We start from the raw sequence: 19539 nt of genomic DNA, 5'->3' as shown, positions 1-19539 counted from the left end.
CCTTTTTTCTATTGCTATTTACCAACTGATTTTGACTTTGAGATTTATTCGAAAATTTTACGTTATTAAAGTCTAAATAAAAGGTTTGGTCTTTTAATTGCTAACAGTTCCTCAATTACTATCCAGCGCTTCGCTTATTTTCGCAGCTTATTATGCTTTGAAAATAGCTCAGACCTCACCACGAGAAGGTGACTGGAATGGAAAGTATCAAAAAAAATAGAAATACTACTTTAAGTGACTCGAGGTAGCGGAATATATGCATATCTTTACTAATATATTTTTTGCAATTAAACTGTCTGAATATGTAGATACTTTTCCTCATATAGGAAAACATAAAGAATCACGTTTCTTTCTTACAACTTTTACTTCACCCTATTGTAAAACATTCAGAAGAAAAAAAGGAAGAAAAAGCATCTGATTTAGAACACATGCATAACAACAACGGGAAGAAACTATTTGATTCGTTAGCTTCTGGAAAAATGTTTATGTCACTAAATATGCAGTTTTGATGATAAGTGTACAACTTATGCAAGACAATCAAAGACCCCGAGGGAATCAGTGAAATTCCCATCATAATAGATCAGCGTTTCTTAACAATAACACTGAGCAACACTAGAGAAAAGTGCACAGAATCTACTCAAGTGGCTTATGTTTCTCATAGTTGGTTTTGCAGCAGATTGTGAAAAGTACATTTTGTAATGATTCTCTAACCTTATAAAACAATGAAAAATTACTCTATTTTTACCACATATTAAGGTGCAGAAAAAAAGTACTTCGAGCATTTCTTGTACTGATTTTAACTTTCTTACCCAATTATTTGTTAGCTGACTTCCAGATGAACAATATCATATTTAGAATTTCAAAGCACAGTTTCGGATTTTCACAGTATAGGAACATTGTCTGCATCATTTAAATTTATTGCTGTATTGAGGTATAATCCTTTGATCCTATCTAAAAATACAAAGGGAGCTCTTAAAAGCCAAATGAATGGTGTCGCAGATTAAGCTAGAACTTATTCACATTTCTGCGTTCGTGTTATGTATATAGAAAACGGAAACCACCACCAAATTTTGGGAAGTGAAAGAAAAACATTCTGGTAGATGTGTGACGAAAAGCACCTTTTCGGGGCTACACAAACTTTCGTAAGTGCGAAAATCATTTTCTGACGTGTTCTATTGCTGAAGTGGTTTAAGCAATTGCAATTGCATAGAAGTTAATGCAAGGGCTATCTAAATATCCATGCTCGTAAGCCGTACCTGTGTGCGCAAGATAAAAACGGATATAGGGACTTTGATATCGAGTTACTCAACTAACTCTTTTAAAATTAAAATCTGGTGTGTACGTACGATGCAATTCGCGATCATCAAATGTTAAGATAGAATCTCAAATAGTTTCCCTATAATTTCGTAAACCGCTTTACACTTTTTGAAAAGAACTTTGTCCTTTCGATTAATATTAAGATTCACGTCCTGAAGTTTGGTAGTATCCTTTTTCACAGTTTTATTTCTCAGAACATTTCGATGTTAAGTTTACACTTACCTTACTTTGCCCCTTGATTACTATACACATTTCAGGCAATAGTTTACGAAGTTTTAGCGCTTTTGCTAGCGCGTCTCGGAGACTAAGACCTGGTCGGACCTGAACAGACGTCCGCTGCTGATTTGGAAGATGAACTCTTAAAACAGACTTCAAGGGAGAACGAGGAACTAATCGCGGAGAACCGTCATCTCCATCTAAATTATAATAAAGATAATATAGACATATTTTAGCGAAAGAAGAAACATAAAGATTAAAAGAAGAAAAAAAAAACAAACAAACCAAGAACAGGAATATTGTAATAGACTGAAATGAAATCCATCATTATATATACTTTTTTTGTTTCAGTTGGAAAAAAACATTTAATACAGTATACTATTATCGTATTAAAGCCCTATCCTAGTTTTATATTTTAATCTGAATCTACACAAATAATAAATGTGTAAATTTAACTTGAAAGGTTTCCCTTTCGTAGTATGTAAACTACATCTCCAAGTACAAAACAATCGTGTAAAAAATTATTTGAATCACTTTTAATTTCAATGAAATCACTGTAGTCATATTTTCACTAACTTGTTAATTATATTTGTTCAATCTATTAGTTATATAGTAACATATTAACTGATTATTGTGGTACTAAATTATATATATACTCAAAATGAACTTGTCTATTTTGGGCGCCATTGGTTTCAGCCAAGACAGCTAATTAACTCTTGACAGGCGATCAGTTTATAGAAAATATTATATAAAATGTATTAGGAAACAGAAACAAATAAAAAATAAAAATAAAACTGACACTGCGTTTCAAATTATGTTATTGTATAGCTACGCAAATTTTATTTAAAAAATGCTTAATAATAACTTTTAAAGTATAGACATAATACATATAATATTTATAGCATTTACCACAATCAGAATTTACTTGCAACATTCTTTCCCTCTTCTGTCAGGCCAACTGATATATGTGTATCTGTCAAAGTGACCCGCTATCTACAAACGATTTCCTGAGACAAATGCTTTGAAGTAATATGCATTTTTGGTAATTTCAAAGAAATAGTTTGAATTAGCGGAAGTTTCATGCACTTAAGCTACGACAAACATGAAAGTGAAACGACTTCTGTATTTCTGTTGCTTTAGCTTTCCATTGACAAGATTCTGCCTGTTTTCCTGGTCACTGATCTCTTGAGAGTCAGCAGAACTCCTTAGAAGGCATTTCTTTGTCTCGAGGAAATAAGGTGTTAATCACGTACACACGGTGGTGTTAATGCGGCGTCGTCTTTCAAAAATCAATATATATGTATTTTATAACATATCATTTCAGTGACCATATTATCATATTTAAGGAGAGTTGATTTTGAGTTTAACGCCCCTTTTCAGCAGCGAGGCTATATGAGACGTGGACCTACTGATTAACGTGGAATCCGAACCACATGAGCTCCCGCCGGGAATCGAATCCGGGTCTCCCGCGCGAAAGGCGAGTACGCTAACCGCTAAGCCATGAAGGAGCTTCGTATTTAAGAGGAATATAATATTACAAGCACAGGAATGAAGTACCTGAAACATGATCACTTTACACAGTATTAGTAATACACATTTTATGGGGAATGATACAGGTTCTACAAAATGAAGCCAAGTTAACAGTTTTTACTGTAGTAGTGTAATTGTATACTGTACTACTTCGGTTCATCGTAATTTTAGAAAGCAACTACCAGATAGATATAAACACTTAAACTTGAGACATTTGGTTGAAACAATATGAAGTTAAAGGAGGTTTTGCAACAGTCCATGTATTATATTACTATTTTGCAATCAAAGATTCTGTGAATGCTTTATATTCACAACAAAAGTGGTACAAGTTAAACAAACAGTTAAGTATTCTGGACTGGCAGTAGTGAGGTTTCGAATTTGAAATCCTGATTGAAATTACCTACGTACTTCGTCAGTTGAATCACGTTAATGCCAGGATGGTATTATTAAGTAATAGACCCTGGTAGACTTGTTTTATCTCCAGTACAAAATGTCCTTTAAGCAGTGTAGAAAACAATGTAATAAATAAATAAATAAATAAATAAATAAATAGATACTAAAACCAACTCACAATAATAATCATTTTGCCCAAACGGTTGCGCTTGACCATCGTCGCAGCTATCTTGCGGACTGTCTCGGCCACCAGTTATTTGTTCTATTAACTCCTGTTCTTTCGCTTTATATTCATGAAGCTTGCTCGTTAGCTCTTGGTATTCCTGAAATAAATATTGATCGTGTTACTACGTGCACTATAGCCAATATTTACACACACACAGAAACTTTGATACGAATATGTAACTGTAGACGAAATTACATGAATATATCTATACGAGGATGGCAAAAACATACTGTCACTTTTTGGCCACTTTCTGATTTTCGCTTTGGTTGTTGGTTACAATGGGATTTACATGCTGCAGAAACTTGGTAGGGTCTTAGTTTAAAAAAAAAAAAAAAAAGTTCGTAATTAGTAGTACATATACACCGTACTTCAAAAAGAATGACCTGATTTTGGACGGTAATAATTACGGAACATGGGACGTGACTGCAAGGAAATTAGTGTTGGTTGAATAGATGTGGCCTAGAGTTTCAGAAAATCACTATTAGATGTCAGTCAATGCGTTTTCTCAGTTTGCAGTCAGTCAGAAATAAAATGGCGTCCCCTCAACAGAAGGCGTTTTGTGTGCTGAAGTTTGCAAAGACTGAGTCAGTGATTTCGGTCCAGTGTGCTTTTCGTCGGCATTTTGGCATTGATTCGCCTGCACCCAAAAACATTCGTCGCCAATTTGAAGAGACAGGATGAAATCTTTGAAGTTTTACGTCCCACAGTTATATCGGCTAGGTTAAAGGAAACGGGAGAACCCCGAGAAAACCCCCACACACGGTGTTTGTCCATCATAAAGTTCACTTGGTGTGAGCTGGAATCGAACCAAAGACCCCATGCATCAGAGGTGAACGCTCTGCCACTGAGCCACCGCGGCCCCAAGAGACAGAATGCTTCTGCTGTAAACGCAGATACACTGTGTAAAGTTTACGACGAATTTAGCTATCGTCTAGATGTTGTTCGTGCTGCTGCTGGTGGACATAAAGAGCATTTGTAATAGCATAGCTAAAACTTGAAGGTTTTGTAAGCATTTTTCAATTTATCTCATTTTTGTAGTGTGTTTTTTTATCAATACACATGGACTTTTAAAATCAGGTCAATCTTTTCGAAACACCCTATTTCCTTTCCACCAGTGAAATGAAAGTATTTTAAACCCAACTCATAAGGTTGAAATTTGCTTGCCTCTACAAATGTACATATCATGTTTCGTCATCCTCGTATAAAGTGTACTAAGGTGGTAAGGAAATATTAACTAATACTAACACAAAATTATGAAGTACTTCTCGAATAACAGACAATTAGCTGAGAATGCTACCATTTGGTTTACATAAAGCCCAAACTATATTACTAGCACTGAATTTTGCTGATTATCACTTTTATCTTGGAAGCAGAATTAACTTCATGTAAGAAAGACGAAGGAACTGATATATTTGTGGAAACTTACCGTTAAGTATATGGTTGGTGGATCTTGAAATCCTGCGAATTTTTCATTAAGGGCATCAATATTGATTTTAGTAAGGCGAATTACACTTCGAATATTTTGCAGCTGTAAATGAAAAGAAAAGAATAACTTTTGAAACACTACATCCAAAGTTCTTTGTTTTCTTTACAAGTAATGAAAACAGACTATTACGATTCATTAACAATACAAGAGAAGTTTGGTAGGAGTCAGTATGTATTAACAAGAAATACTTAAATAGAAACAAATATACGGGAATGAACATATTTACAGGAAAAGGAGAGAACAAAGGAGAATGGTAATTTCAAGCATAAATCACACCTTCACTGCAGATTCAAGTAAAACCTAAAAGTAGACAGAAAAATCCCATTATTATTAACCACGATGCTATAAAAAAAAGCGGAATGTTAATCAGTGTATGGAAACGCTGTACTTTGAAAAGAACAAACAGAAAGGTGACATGCATTTAAAATTTGTGCTCAAATTGCGACCTTAAAGTACGGAAGTAACCCTTAATTATAAAAAATATTTTTTTTTTTTCACGAATATTTTTTAAAATCTCGGTAAACTTAATTTACTTGTTTAAGCCATGTTAAAAAGTGTATTTTCTTTCTCCTTTCCAGTAACATTCAAACAAAAATGCAACTTGATATGTAATTTTCAGAAAATTACGATAAATTGACGTAATGCGAAACATGGATGTTTCCTCCCATTGCACGTTCATTCAAAAGATACTGAGGGACGAAATATCACTTTTGAACAGGACTACATTATATCAGTTTCCAAGCTTCTGGATTTCAATGGAACATCCTCATATAACCTACTAGTGTCAACAAAACTGATATACTGTGGAAATTAGAAAGCGTTAACATGTTTCCCATATGAGATATGTTAAGAACAGGTTGAGAAGTAGACACTAAGCTTTTAGACCATGGATCTATAGTTTAAAATTGTATCCGAACCACCTTAGTGAGTTGAATGTTCTCCCACCGAAAATCACATTCGGGACCACACGCACAAAGAATACGCATTAGCCACTAAACCAGCAGGGAGGGTTTTGACTAATCGTGTTTGCATGTTTTATCTAATACATGGGTAAACTCCAATCGGATAGAGACCTTCATTAATTATCCAGTGATTTCCATGTGAATGTTGGGAGGGAAAGTAGGACCGAACAACTGAAGTATATTCACTGTGACGAGGTTTCTGGTCATAAAAATTCGATCATCCTATTTATTCTTTTGACTTAGTCATCTATAATTTCTGGTAGTTCCCAAAGGTAAAACTGGCGCTTAAACAGCGAATATATTCTGACTGCTAATACTTCGCAACCAGTATTAGCCGTTTAGACGATAAATTAGTTCTCCTATTTTATGACCGATGTATACCTTTGTTGTATAAATTCTACTGAAAAGTTATCTATTATAACAAAACAGAATTCCTCATAACTTTTGAAATTAAAAAAAAAAAAAAAAAAAAAAAAAATACATTCATTACTTGTGGAAAACTCATCATATTATTCAGGGGACCACGCAACGCATGCGGCATGGTAGGCCTAGTAATTCTTGCATTTAATTTATTTTTTACCTCAAAATTAATCGAATAACAAAAACAAGCTCAATGTTATTTTCTAAATGCGAAAACACCGTCTAAATAAGTGTAATGCTATACCTAGAAACTCACTTTGTTGACAATAGAGCTATTTATGGATAATTTCGAATTAGTGTTTCTAATAGAAGCATTCTGGAAATAAACCTTCACACTTAACAGAAATCTTCTCTTGCAAGATTTTATTTATTGTTGTTTCACCAACGCGCACCATACTGAAGTTTGAACACTTGGGACGTATCAACTAACACTTTTTTCTTCAGGACTTTTAATGCATATACCGAAGTTAAGCTGGTACGGATTTTATTGTTTCTCAAATTCGCATAACACACATTACAATGCATCTGAGATGGGATGAAGACACTTACTGTCAAACTCTTACATACTATACTTTAGGTAATCCATATAATTAATTTAACAGTATATTTTGGTAGAACAGAAAAACTGGACGAAAATATCTCAGGTGATTTCTCCTATCGGTAAGAAACAAAGATTAACACAGTTTATTTTTTTTCCTACATGCAGTTAGGGAAGTTTAATCATCACTATGAATCATCCGCAAGCCTTTTAACGGCGGTTATGCGTCAATCTGTAAAGTGCATTCACAACAAAATTGTTGAAGAATGGGCGCTATGTAAAACTTCATGAAACGATGTAACGATTCTTATATTCTCTTACTTCTTAAAAGAAAGATATAATTAACGAATCTCCTCTGCTGCACACATTAGCTTAATAAATTTTACTGATGATGTTATTTTATATTAGTTTTTGTGTATTTGAAAAATCTTGGCCAGTTTTGTTGTCTACAATTCTTATGCAAATCATTATTCAACATAAGTTTATCAGCACTCTTTCTATCCTGGTAGTTTTACAATAATACCACACGTTCTTAGAGTGTCTACAATATCAGAAGTTAACGTTGATTTCAAATTAATGCTGTTCAATCCCCAAAAACAAAACATGCAGTAGAACATATACAACAGTGCTATATCAGTAATTTATTCAGATTTACATCTGTAAACGTTTTTAACATTTAACATTGTAACATCTTTCTCCTGACAATGAAATTGTACATATATATATATATATAATTTTCAAACTGATATTCGTTCTTAATTTTCTCTTTCTTTTGAAATGTGTGATCTATTATGTATACTCAAAAGTCAGAAATAAGATTCTATTTTAGTTAGCCAAATTGATCGAAGTAGGGTAACACTCTCACCTCAAGTTCCTTCATCTTTTTTTGCTTTAAAGCTCATCCCAAAGACAAAAGGTAAATAATGCTTTCAACAATTAACCAACCAAAAAGGGTGACTTCTCGAAATGCATCGTACATAAGAGAATACGTAATACACAATTCCCCATTTACCCTGATAAACCACCATTAAACGAACATTTATACCTGTAATAATTCATATATGGAGTAATTTTAATATTGTGACAATCATTCGTTCCAATGCAAGACAATCTGTTTACGAATTTCTTATGTACAATGCTGACTTAATATGCTCCGATGCCTTTCCCGCCGCCGACAAATTTATGAAAATTGTTGAAGATTCGCTCAATCGCCAAGATTTGCTAATTCGCTTCACGCATCACGAACTGAATTGTACAGAATCAAGTACACAAATACTTCATTTCATATCAAATCGAAAGTTTTACTACCACGGGAAGTACAAAATAAACCAAATTACCTGTAAGGTCAATACTGAAGAGAGAAAAAAAGCAAAGAAAAGTTGGTAATATGTGCTGACTATAGAAAACTGCTATCTCACTGTTACGTATACCTGTCACTGCATACTCAAAGTACTCTTTAGAAGTCCAGGACTACTGTGTCGATTTCGGAATATAGAAATTACCATTTCAGGATTGTATTTAGTAAATGCGAATTTATTCAAGTAAAATTAGTGCATACACTACCGTCGAAATGCAGTGACGTATAAAAATGAATTCAGTATTACCTAGAGGACAACCTAGTGACTATTACGTAACAGGAAACTAAATGGCCGTACACAGTAATGTCGGGTTCAATCAAAATAAGAGAATATCGGGTAAATTGACGTGCAAAGTGATAACAGAAAAGTGAATAATAACATTTCAATATTTCAAGCAATATTCTGAAATAGAATTAACAGAGAAGTATTTTTTTATGCTTGTGTGTAATCTATGTTGCCATGTGGAAGTTACGGAAGAGAGAGTTTTTTATTGGAAACTGGAAATCTTTCATTCAAGACCTTGCGATGGCTTCGACAAATATTCCAGGTAAATCTATTTATCGTTTATTTTCTCTATTTTTTTCCAATCTTAATAACAAAATACGATGAGCTTTGCCCTTTACATTCTATATAAGCATTTAATGTGTTATTCAACTTGTATCTCAATTTCAAGTAAGCGTGAATAATCCTTTGGAAGTATTAGGCAAACCACATTTAAAAACTGTGCTTTATTTTAGTTCTACGGTTATGACTAGTATCCAATGAAAGATATCCGAAGAGAAACAAAAACAGGATAAAGATGGAAAAGATGAAAATGTTTCTGTTTCTGTTGTGGGTACGGTCCCACTATTCGTTTAATAAGCTAGGAGAAATTCGCCAACTATAGCTGAGTTAGTCACATCTGACGCGTACTTCAACTTAATGAAATTATTTCTGTTTGTTTTCCAGATTAACGTTATGCTCTTTCTGATTTTCTGTGATTTGCAGTCGTTTTTAAACTATTATTGTGTACCAATGCTTAATTGTGAATATCATTGCTGCTGTTTAATGCCTACTAACAGGAAATCACTCACCCGACTGGAATGTGAACATAAAGAGTGACAATTACTATATGCTGACGTCATTCAGCATATATCAAGTATCAATTGATCGCACTCAATTAAGCTTTGCAGTGATTCATCTGTGACGGACAGGTGTTTAAATGCATGTTTTCTGTAAGCATGACCCCAAGTTCAATTCCAGGTAGGGAAGCTTTGCTTCGAGATCTACAATAGCAGCGAGTGATTCGGACCCCACCTTAAAAGACTAAAAACGAATCAACGCAGCAAAATAAATTTCACTGGCCCTTTCTGTATTACTTACGGTTTAAAAAAATCATTCTGAACAATATTAATTATTGTGTTTTTAGGAATATTAAACTATTCCTTGCATTAACTTATTTGGTGGCTGGTGTAGAGCACCTTCTTGGATCTAGAAAAAAAAAAAAAAAAAAAGTTAAATTCATTATCTCCTTAATCACTCACTCTCTTTTCCAACTTTAAATGCAAAATCTTTCTGTGGTAAACTATACTACTGTATTACATAAAACAGTAGAAATGGGTGACTAATCATCACCCAGGCCATACTACCATAAGTATTAACGTGAAATTTGGAGACAATACTCCATCTGTCATAAAGGTAAGGGATCGGAAAGAATTTTTGGAAATACCCATCCTAAGAGGTGTAAAACTGAGGTTGAAAATTTGCCCAAGAACAGTATATCTCACGAATCTCTAGCGCTAGGGGAATTCGGCATATGAACTCTTCATTACAAATAAGGAAACACATGTTTTACATGATTTTATGTAAAATATTGTTTTAATTTTTAAGGATATATTAATAAAGATTTATTAATATTGTCCAAACGAAATAAACTATTACCTATTATGGAATGCCCTTTGTGGTTTTAAAAATGTAGCTGTAAAAATTGATTTATAAACTCTGAATTAAAAAAAAAGATAATACATGTTTCAAAATTTTCTAAAATTTCGCTACTAACGGAAGAAACCGGGACAATTTTAATAAAATTGAAATTTCCCTTTATTATTCACGAAGTGCCATATGTAGGAGTTTGTTTAAGTTAGAGACGTAAAATTTAGTATACAAAACTCTAAATTAAGCATAAGAGAAACATGTATTCTAAAGTTTTAGAAAATTCCAATTTTAGAAGGGAAAGGTGGGCAATACACACTATTACATGGAAAAGTGAAAGTGATTTACTGAACTTACAGGCCATATTAATATGTATCTAGAAACGTGGAATTTGGACAGAAAACTCTGATTGTTAAGAAATGAATAAGAGATTTCTTTTTTAAAATACGTACGCTACGTATACTAAGAGAAGTAAAGGGGATTCAAATGTTTTGCCCAGAATGTAGTACCACATAAATTCTTCAAGTCAAGGAGATCAAACTCGGAATATAAACTTCTCATAAGAGAACATGTGTCTCAGCGCTTTTAAAACTTCCGTTTTAAGAGGAAAGTAGCAGTTTCTAATTTTTTTTTCCAGCTCCGCATTGAAAGCGATGTTGCCTGGTGTTTGTGATCGCATCATGGGAAAATGGCTGAAAACTTTGAAATGAATTTTGGGACATTCTTCGTATCTACTTCTACCTAGGTCCAATCACCATTTGGTTAAAGGGCGTATCCTAAAAGAGTGTAGGGTTCAAACCTAATGCGGAGAATCAAGTATTACATGAACCCCTTAAGTTAGAATGATGAGAAAATGTATATAAATTCCTCATTGCAAGTAAGTGGACACATGATCCAGTATTTTCCTAAATTTCGGTTCTGAGGGGAGGAGGGGTGAAGACACAATTTCTATATTTTTTCGCCAGTTTGGAATAGACGTCGCCTGTTCTTTGTGATTATGTCCATCACAGTAAACGACTCACTCGTTTGAAATGAATTTTGGAACACAATTCCTGCATCATATCACGTTTTTTATCATGTCACGTTGATTAACGGGCGTACCATAGGCGCGTAAGGGAGTTCAACACTTGTGTCAAAAATAGAGTAGCTTCTGAGTTTACATAATTACACTTTCATTGAAATGCGCATCCTAAAGAGGGAAGGAGCTTCAAATATATATTCCGTAAGCTTACTCTTTCCGTGCAAAGAACGGATATTTCAGTTAGTTTTCTGATAAAGATAGAAGAATTAACAAAAACAATCATCGCTAAAGCGCCATCTGGTATTACTTTAAAATTCGAGAACAGTAGAACTTGCATCTGCCTCTCATATTATTACTAATACTGGGTGCATCAAAAAGTCTAGGGCCATGGGCCAACTCTGTTATGAATAAATATAAGAAAAAGTAGGAAACAGGTGGTTTTGAATTTAAAACGAGGGAATTATTCCAATTGCAGACGCCATTCGTGCTAAATACTGGTAAGGCGTCCTATGTTAAAAAAGGTTAGCAGTTCAGCTGGCTGTTTCCTTGAGCCCTCACCACACTAACAATACAGTACTGATGGGAAACGGATTTGAGATTTTCCATAAATAGAAGATTTACTTTGTATATAATTAAACATAAACAACCTATTTGCTGAGCAAAACAATATATTCACATTAAAAAAATACATACATGTGACAGTTTCGCCAACTACCACTTTCGCTTCATCAGACACTATCTTGAGATGTTCTAGGTTCCCTCACAAAACAATGTGCAAGTTCCCCATGTCATTTGTGAATGCCTTTAGCGCTCCGTTCGGGCAGCTGCTATAGTTTTTTTTTTCTTTTTTTTTTCCATAGGATGCCTTTCCAGTTTGCAGCATACATGGTCCGTGTGATTGAAAAAAATGTATCATTTTAGACTGAAAATATCTATTTTCAAAACTTTGCTATCTTTCCATTTGTTATAAATTTATGGAAATCACAATATCATGCTCTTCTAGCTCCTATGTTTACGCCATCTATGAAAGATCATTCACTTCTCTCTCGTGAGGATTTTATTGACTTCCGTGAACTGCGTGTCATAAAAAACATAACAGAAACAGTAATTTCTAAACGACTGGTATATATATATATATATATATATATATATATATCAGGGTTGGCAAAAACCATGGTTTTTATTTAAAAAAAACAAAAAAATCGTTTGTTTTTTTTTGGTTTAAACCAGGTTTTTTTGGTTTAAACCAGGTTTTTTTGGTTTAAACCAGGTTTTTATGGTTTAAATGATTTGCTCTATATATTCATATCATATATTGACAGAAATAAGTTTGTTTTGCCTTGATATTACTATGCAACAACCGAGTTATGCTGGAAAGGGTCACATAAGCTTAAAGCGGAATAAAAACCGCTTCTCGAGTTACATCCGAGAGAAATTGTCCTCCATTTGAACTCGGAACCAGGACTAATTGGCCACAACTGCGATACGTCTGCCGACTCACTCACGAAGGAATCCTGATAAAAAAAAATACGTTGTACTGATCTTTACATGCTTCTTAATATAACTGTCAAGAGTCATTTCAGAAGGACAAAAAGATAAACAGTTGCACAAGTGAAACCATTACACAGAATTACATATGAACAATTTCAAAGTACGACGGAGTACAGAAGAACTAATTTAGTTCAAGTTAGCTAACAACGACTTTTATTGGTCCAAATTAAAGAAATACACCGACTTAATCTGCATATCAATAAGAAAAGTGAATAAAGATACGAATTATTTGAGTCCACTTTGGCTCAGACTCATTTATACATAAATAGATACCAAAGATACTTATTTCACTAAATGCCTCTCGTGGGGTCTGTATGACCCCCCCCCCCCCACACACACAAAAGTACGGCATTTTCGATGTATTTTATCAATAGTAAACATTGAAACTAAACAATATTTAAGATTTTTCTTCGATTGCAATTATATAATAACAACTACAAAAAAATCACAAAATAAAATTTATAAACTTGTAAAAAAAAGTTGCTTTTGTAGTATAATCTTTTTGAGTAATGAATGGGGAATTTAGGTCTGAATATAATACGAATAATATACGGAAGTGAAACGTGATAACCCACAAATGTGTGTTCATCAAGATTTTACAAACACTTATACTTTTACGAACATTTTTTTGTTTTTTGGTTTAAACCAGCCAACCCTGATATATATAAAGCACGGAACAAAAATAAACGACCAAAAACGCCATTAAAACTAATGAAGATTTTGGTCATTTACTTTTGTCCCATACTTACCATTCTTGCATGCAAGTTACTCATTTGAGATATCTTTAATATCTTCTTCAGCTGATATTACACGAGATAGGTAGAACACGACTCCATTCAGAAATGAACAAAATTGGAATCTTATTCCGTAACAGCTCTGCGGCAAGCTGAACGGATAGTGATTTCAGGAAAATCGAGTGTGGCAGTTTATGGTAATCATTCTATGATTGTGAAATTACCATTTGACGTTATGAAATTTCGCGAAGATCCATCGTCCAGTACTACAAAAGATCTCAATGAACTCGAGGAACTATATACAAAGCTCACTACTGTGCCATTTGCCAATTTACAGTAGAAAAGCTCACGAGTTATCGTATCATTCATCTTGAAAGCTAACAAAACTGAAACGAAGTCGCATAAACCACCTCTTAACTTATCCACCATGGGGGCAAAACAATCACAAATTGCATTCATGTGAAAATATGAAAACTGTAGTAATATCATAAATGTAGTAAACATTTCCACTACTGAGTATATGAGTGCGCATTTAATATTACGGTTTTACAGCCTAAAATTGATATTATTACCTTGCTGAAAAATATTAATAAAAGTGGTTTGGATTAAGATATTTTAACTTAGAAATATATAAAACTTAAATGCCACAAAGGAGTGGACTCAGAAACCTCTTAAGATCTAAATATTTTGGTATGAAAAGTATACCGGTCAACGAACTCTTTCATTAAAATACACAATGGAAATGTGTAAAGATTTTTTTTTTTTTTTTTTTTTTTAATATTCGGATTCACACTGGCAAATAAAACAAAGTCTAGAAACAATAAAACCGAATAATACCTCTAAACCAAACAAAAATATGAATGAAATACTAACACAATATACTTTATAATATTTTGTGTGAAAATCTGAATAAAGGTAGAGTTAACTCTTTTTACATTTTAAAAACAAGTACCTTTCGTTTCTGATAAATACTTAATGGATAGGAGATAGGACAAAATAATTCGTTAAACAACACTATTACTTAATTAAACTTTAACCGAAGGGAATTTCTATTTATTTATTTATTTTTAAAGTTTTAGAAGAGAGATTTTTTCAGAGTTTGGTGGAAAAGTAATAAATTCGATCAAACACAAAATAGAATAACAAAGTCAGTAAACAGACTAAGAATCACTACACGCATTTCGAAAACAAAATCATGCTCAATAGGTTAACAAAAACAATTAACTATGAAATGGTAAGGGAAAAGTTACTGTTAATATTTTTAAAAAAATCATTACAAAAAACACTGACACGACGAATGTAGTAGTAACTAGATTACAAATTTGCATACACTAATGTTAAATGTAAGTAGTTGTGAGAATTAGACGAAAATATGCTAAACAACTGGCCAAAAATTGGGATAAAGATATAAAATACAACAAAGGAGGTATATATCAATAGAAAACGAGGAAGAACAGAATTACTATTGTACGTTACAAACCAATACGTAATCATTACAAAAATAAACTCGAGATACTTTAGTACAGAAACTGCATCCTTAATAGAATAACTTTCCAGAAAAAATGTTACGCAACATAGCCATTAAAATCAATTTCTCCGGTACTTGATAATGTACATTTTCCTTACCTTGTACAAAATATCAATAGAAATATAACGTTAAGTCATTTTTATATTTTCTCTGATCAACCACTGGACAAAAATAACAAAAATAATTTACAAGTTTTAACATGTCACAACAATGAACTGTTATGTACTTGGTAATTTCTACTTTTTAGTGAAGAAATTTATTTGAAAATTTTCTTTCAAATTATTTAGTCTGTTCTTCTTCCTTAACTTATGCAAATACACACACACACACACACACACAATGAATGGATCTAACGAAACACAAGAGAGAGAAAAGTAAAGACTGACACCAGAGGGCGGTCAACTCCTTGTGTTTTCCATTCAACATTTATTTCTCTTCACTTACAGCAAGGCTAAACATGTCACGCAGGGCACAGTTATCAGAAGAATAGTATTTTCTTTTATTTAGTGGAGCATATGTATATATAAATATTTAGATAACATTACTTTGTCTTAGGTAAAACTGAACAACAATTCACATTCATACACCCATAACAATCAGCACCAAAATACGTTTCACAATATACCTGTACCCTAATGTTCTTGTATTTTTGATCTTCCATCTCTCAGTGCTAAACTAACCAGCTCCATGCAGGTGACTCATATTGCTATGGCTCTCAAATTACCCTAAGGCAGGAAAGAGTGAACATAATTATTAACAGGCAAGCACTGAAACTTGAAAATCATATCCTGCTTACGGTGGTAACGGATAGTTCGAATGATTAAGAAGCACAGTGCTTAGCATGTACCAATGAGGTCTATAAAACCTGGGAATTGAATAAAGACTGACTCAATTACATGGGGACTGGATAAAATGCTTCATATTATCGTAGCAACCTTACTGGCTTGAAACACGGTGAGGCAGTTAAACATATAATTTTATGCGGAGATTCCAAATACACCTAAATACATCCATATCCACAATAGTCAATACAGTAATTCATCCTAGCTTCTTCATCTATAAATTTAAGTACAAGTTGGTAGAATAAAAATTCGAACGGTAGTATATATTCTAAATGAATACTATCACTTATCAGTCATCAAACATGTAGATTTAAAAATTACGTATCTGAGTTCACAGTGGTCTACTTAAAAACGTCTAACCCATATCTGCGTACATTCAAATTTTACTCTGTTTTGCAAGACAAATACTATTATCTGTGCTGTCTTCCAAACGACAAAACTACGTGTACTTCAAGAAAAGTTATGTATGTAATCGTATGAAAAGTAGTGTATTACTCTGTAATTCTACTATTAAACAACCACATATTATAATATGAAAAATAAGAAGACAGAAATATCATAATGTTATTGCAATTAAGCTCACTTAACGAAATAAAGTAAGTACTAAGTGTGAGCATTAAGGATGGACAAAACAGTTTATATATATAAGCTGGAAACAGGTTTGTAGAAAAGCAGACACTTCGATTTTCTTCTACAGTTATTAGATTTTTCACTGAAACAGATCTCCGTTTTCTCCAAAAGGGTTTTGGGTGTTTACTCAAACTAGTGTGATTTTGCCGAACATGGTATGTGTTCAACATCTTGCAGTACTCATTTCGGAACAAGTTAACGAAGAGAAAAGCTTTTCATAGAAAACCGAACCGTGTCTTCTGAGTCCTCCAAAACTGGTTTCGGTTTTTCTAAAAACAGAAAACTGGTTTCTCTGTCAACCACTTGTAAGCATACGCAATGGCGAAACCTCCTCGATGCCAGTAGTATGTGTTGTGCTTTTGAGTTGAGAAGATGGCTGCCTCTTGTTTCTATGACTAAAATACAAACATAGGAGGGTATTTATACGTATTAATGAAAATTACTTGTGCTAATTGCATTATTCACCGTAACCGTTGGGTGCTGAGGTAAGAAAGAAAATCATCATTTTACAATGCACTGGTAGTTTCCTGTTACATGCTCTCAATATAGCCAGTTTTCGCCTAAAAACAATTGTGTAACTACCTTTCCCTCAAGAATGGGAATGAATCACGACTAGCCTGTCAGTTCCGAACAAAAGTTACAGTTTTGTTTATTACAATTTAAGAGGTATCAGGGAACAAATATATATCTTTGAATGTAATATTATATACTAGCTGAAATATCCGTTTTCACACGGAAAGGAAAAAGTTTACACATAATATTTGAAGGTAAATAAATGAGTGAAATAAATAATGAAGAACACTGCCTTCCATGTTACCCCTGTCACTTCCCGGACCGGCTGCCATTTCCTTTGTTGCCTAAAATTGGGCTCAATTGTCATCAGGCCCATCACCTATCAGCTTAGCGATATCGAAAACTACGGATTCGACACTAATATAGATCGTCTTGGACATGTTATTTTTCACTCCCCGCCTGAACCTCCATGACGATGGGGTCTGAATTTCAACTTAAACGACGTCAAGGAATGTTACATTCATCTCAGCAACCTCGAAAACTATGAATTTGACACTAATATCCGGTGTCCCAGGTACTCATCATCTTTGTTTATGCATATATATTTTGACCGTCCCGTACCGAAAATCGAAAAAGAGCATCGTACACGATTAGATCTGGTGAATATATATCAGTATACCAGACAAAATTACACTTTTATAGATATTTTCATTTTCGATTTCTTGGGTATCTCTCTCATAGCTATATAGTTATCGTGCGAGTCTTCGATCTGGGAGATCGAAGTTCGATTGTCAGTGAGAGTGCATGTGGTTTGGTTCCCAAATTAAGATCTAGGTCCAGTCTCATCGAGTTCGGTGCTGAAAGGGTTGCTACACCAATCAACTGTTCAATTTCTTCATATCAGCTGTGATAACAACATGCTGTAAGAAACAGTAGCACCAACTCCCAACTTTAATCTAGTACTACTTTATCCGTTAGTTCTTAATTATTACTACTGATACGCCCAAGTATTAAGTATCTCTACGTTATTATTATTAATTACTACATTTACGATGTACTTCCGCTTATTGTCACGTACTGTCACTCTATATTTACTTATTTGTTATTTATTGAACGAAATCCGATATATCGCTTCGTTGCCATATTAGACTAGAACATGACGGCAAAGCAGCCAAACTTGGCCACATCAAATACCTGCAAATGACCACTCAATTACATGTTAGTATGTTGATGATATGTGTTTCACGCATGAATATGAAACACACTTATCTGCGCCGAATATACCTAACTTATATCATGATAAGTACAGTGGAGTTTAGGAAACCTGATGAAAAGTGCATGCTGGGTGACGAAAAATCTACATCTGTTATGAGAAAAAACAAAAAAGAAAAATATTTTGTGTAATGTGTGTTTATACAAAATATTTAATGGATAAAAATTAATTCGATCTCAGGATACTATTGAATTCTTAATACAGATGAGTTTGAAATTTTATATTTTAGCTTTGCCTTTCAAAAAATAAAATAACCAAATGCAAACACTTAATGTAGGTTATAGTTTCGGCCATCTATCATTGCCTACGAAAGACATAATTAATAATATCCGGCCATAGAAGTGAACCATACATCCATGAATCTATTGCGTTTGATCCGATTTTAGTTTTATTTAAGTTACACGTAGTTGAAAAGCTACAATGAGCAGAATTCATTTAGATGTGTGAATTTTTACTTAGATAAAACTCGGAACAAATCTCTAAAACTCTGGCTTAGTGATTTTAAGCGGAGGGCAACATATGAACCAACAGTATGCATCTGTGGAGTGCGATATTGTACAAGGCATTGCTGCACCATCAAGTAACAAAAGTTCTAACAATTAAAATCTTAGTACCCCTAAACGTAAACTTTCAAAATTCTCATAAATAATAATAAATAAATAATAATAAATAAATAATAATAAACAGAATCAAAATGCTGTTCAATAACCCAAAAGTAACAGCTACACAACGAGCAAATTTTCGCACAGAAAACGGTTGAAGGAAACAAGTACATGTGAAAACATGATAAAATCAAGAAAACAAAACTACTGTCGAACGGCAAGGAAAGAAGCGTTCAAAAATAACTCAAAAGCTTTCACCAAATACGTTTACAATTCAATGAGCTTTGTAAACATGTCACGTAAAATGTGGAGTCCATTTTAAACGGATTGCCGGTGATCTGTGTTGTATTCTTTTTCAGGTACAAATTATTTTCCTGGTGGCGAAAAAGAAGCACTTGATTCATTCCTTGAATATCTCAAAAAGAAGAATATTCGTGATATTATTATAACAACTTCCTACAGACATAATTGCCTTCCCCTTCCAAATG

At 33.5% G+C, this 19539-nt stretch overlaps 1 protein-coding gene across 4 annotated transcripts in view; it reads right to left on the bottom strand.

Annotated features, from left to right (window-relative positions):
- Window positions 1–19539, bottom strand: part of Raf (serine/threonine kinase raf oncogene) — a 91892-nt gene that overhangs the window by 58629 nt on the left and 13724 nt on the right. For 3 of the 4 annotated variants that reach the window (XM_081761584.1, XM_081761585.1, XM_081761587.1), the window contains exons 2-4: window positions 5109–5210; window positions 3635–3779; window positions 1540–1733 (exon numbers count right to left, since the gene is read on the bottom strand). In XM_081761584.1, coding sequence (XP_081617710.1) covers window positions 1540–1733; window positions 3635–3779; window positions 5109–5210 — 441 coding nt within the window. Of the gene's footprint in view, window positions 1–1539; window positions 1734–3634; window positions 3780–5108; window positions 5211–15816; window positions 15917–19539 lie in introns of all 4 variants that reach the window. The other variant, XM_081761586.1, reaches the window with a different exon arrangement.

This window comes from Thermobia domestica, chromosome 6 (assembly GCF_964235325.1).
Source record: "Thermobia domestica chromosome 6, izTheDome1.hap1.1, whole genome shotgun sequence".
NCBI lineage: Eukaryota > Metazoa > Arthropoda > Insecta > Zygentoma > Lepismatidae > Thermobia > Thermobia domestica.
Note: the sequence above shows the minus strand (reverse complement) of the source record. Positions and strands in the feature narration are given on the sequence as shown.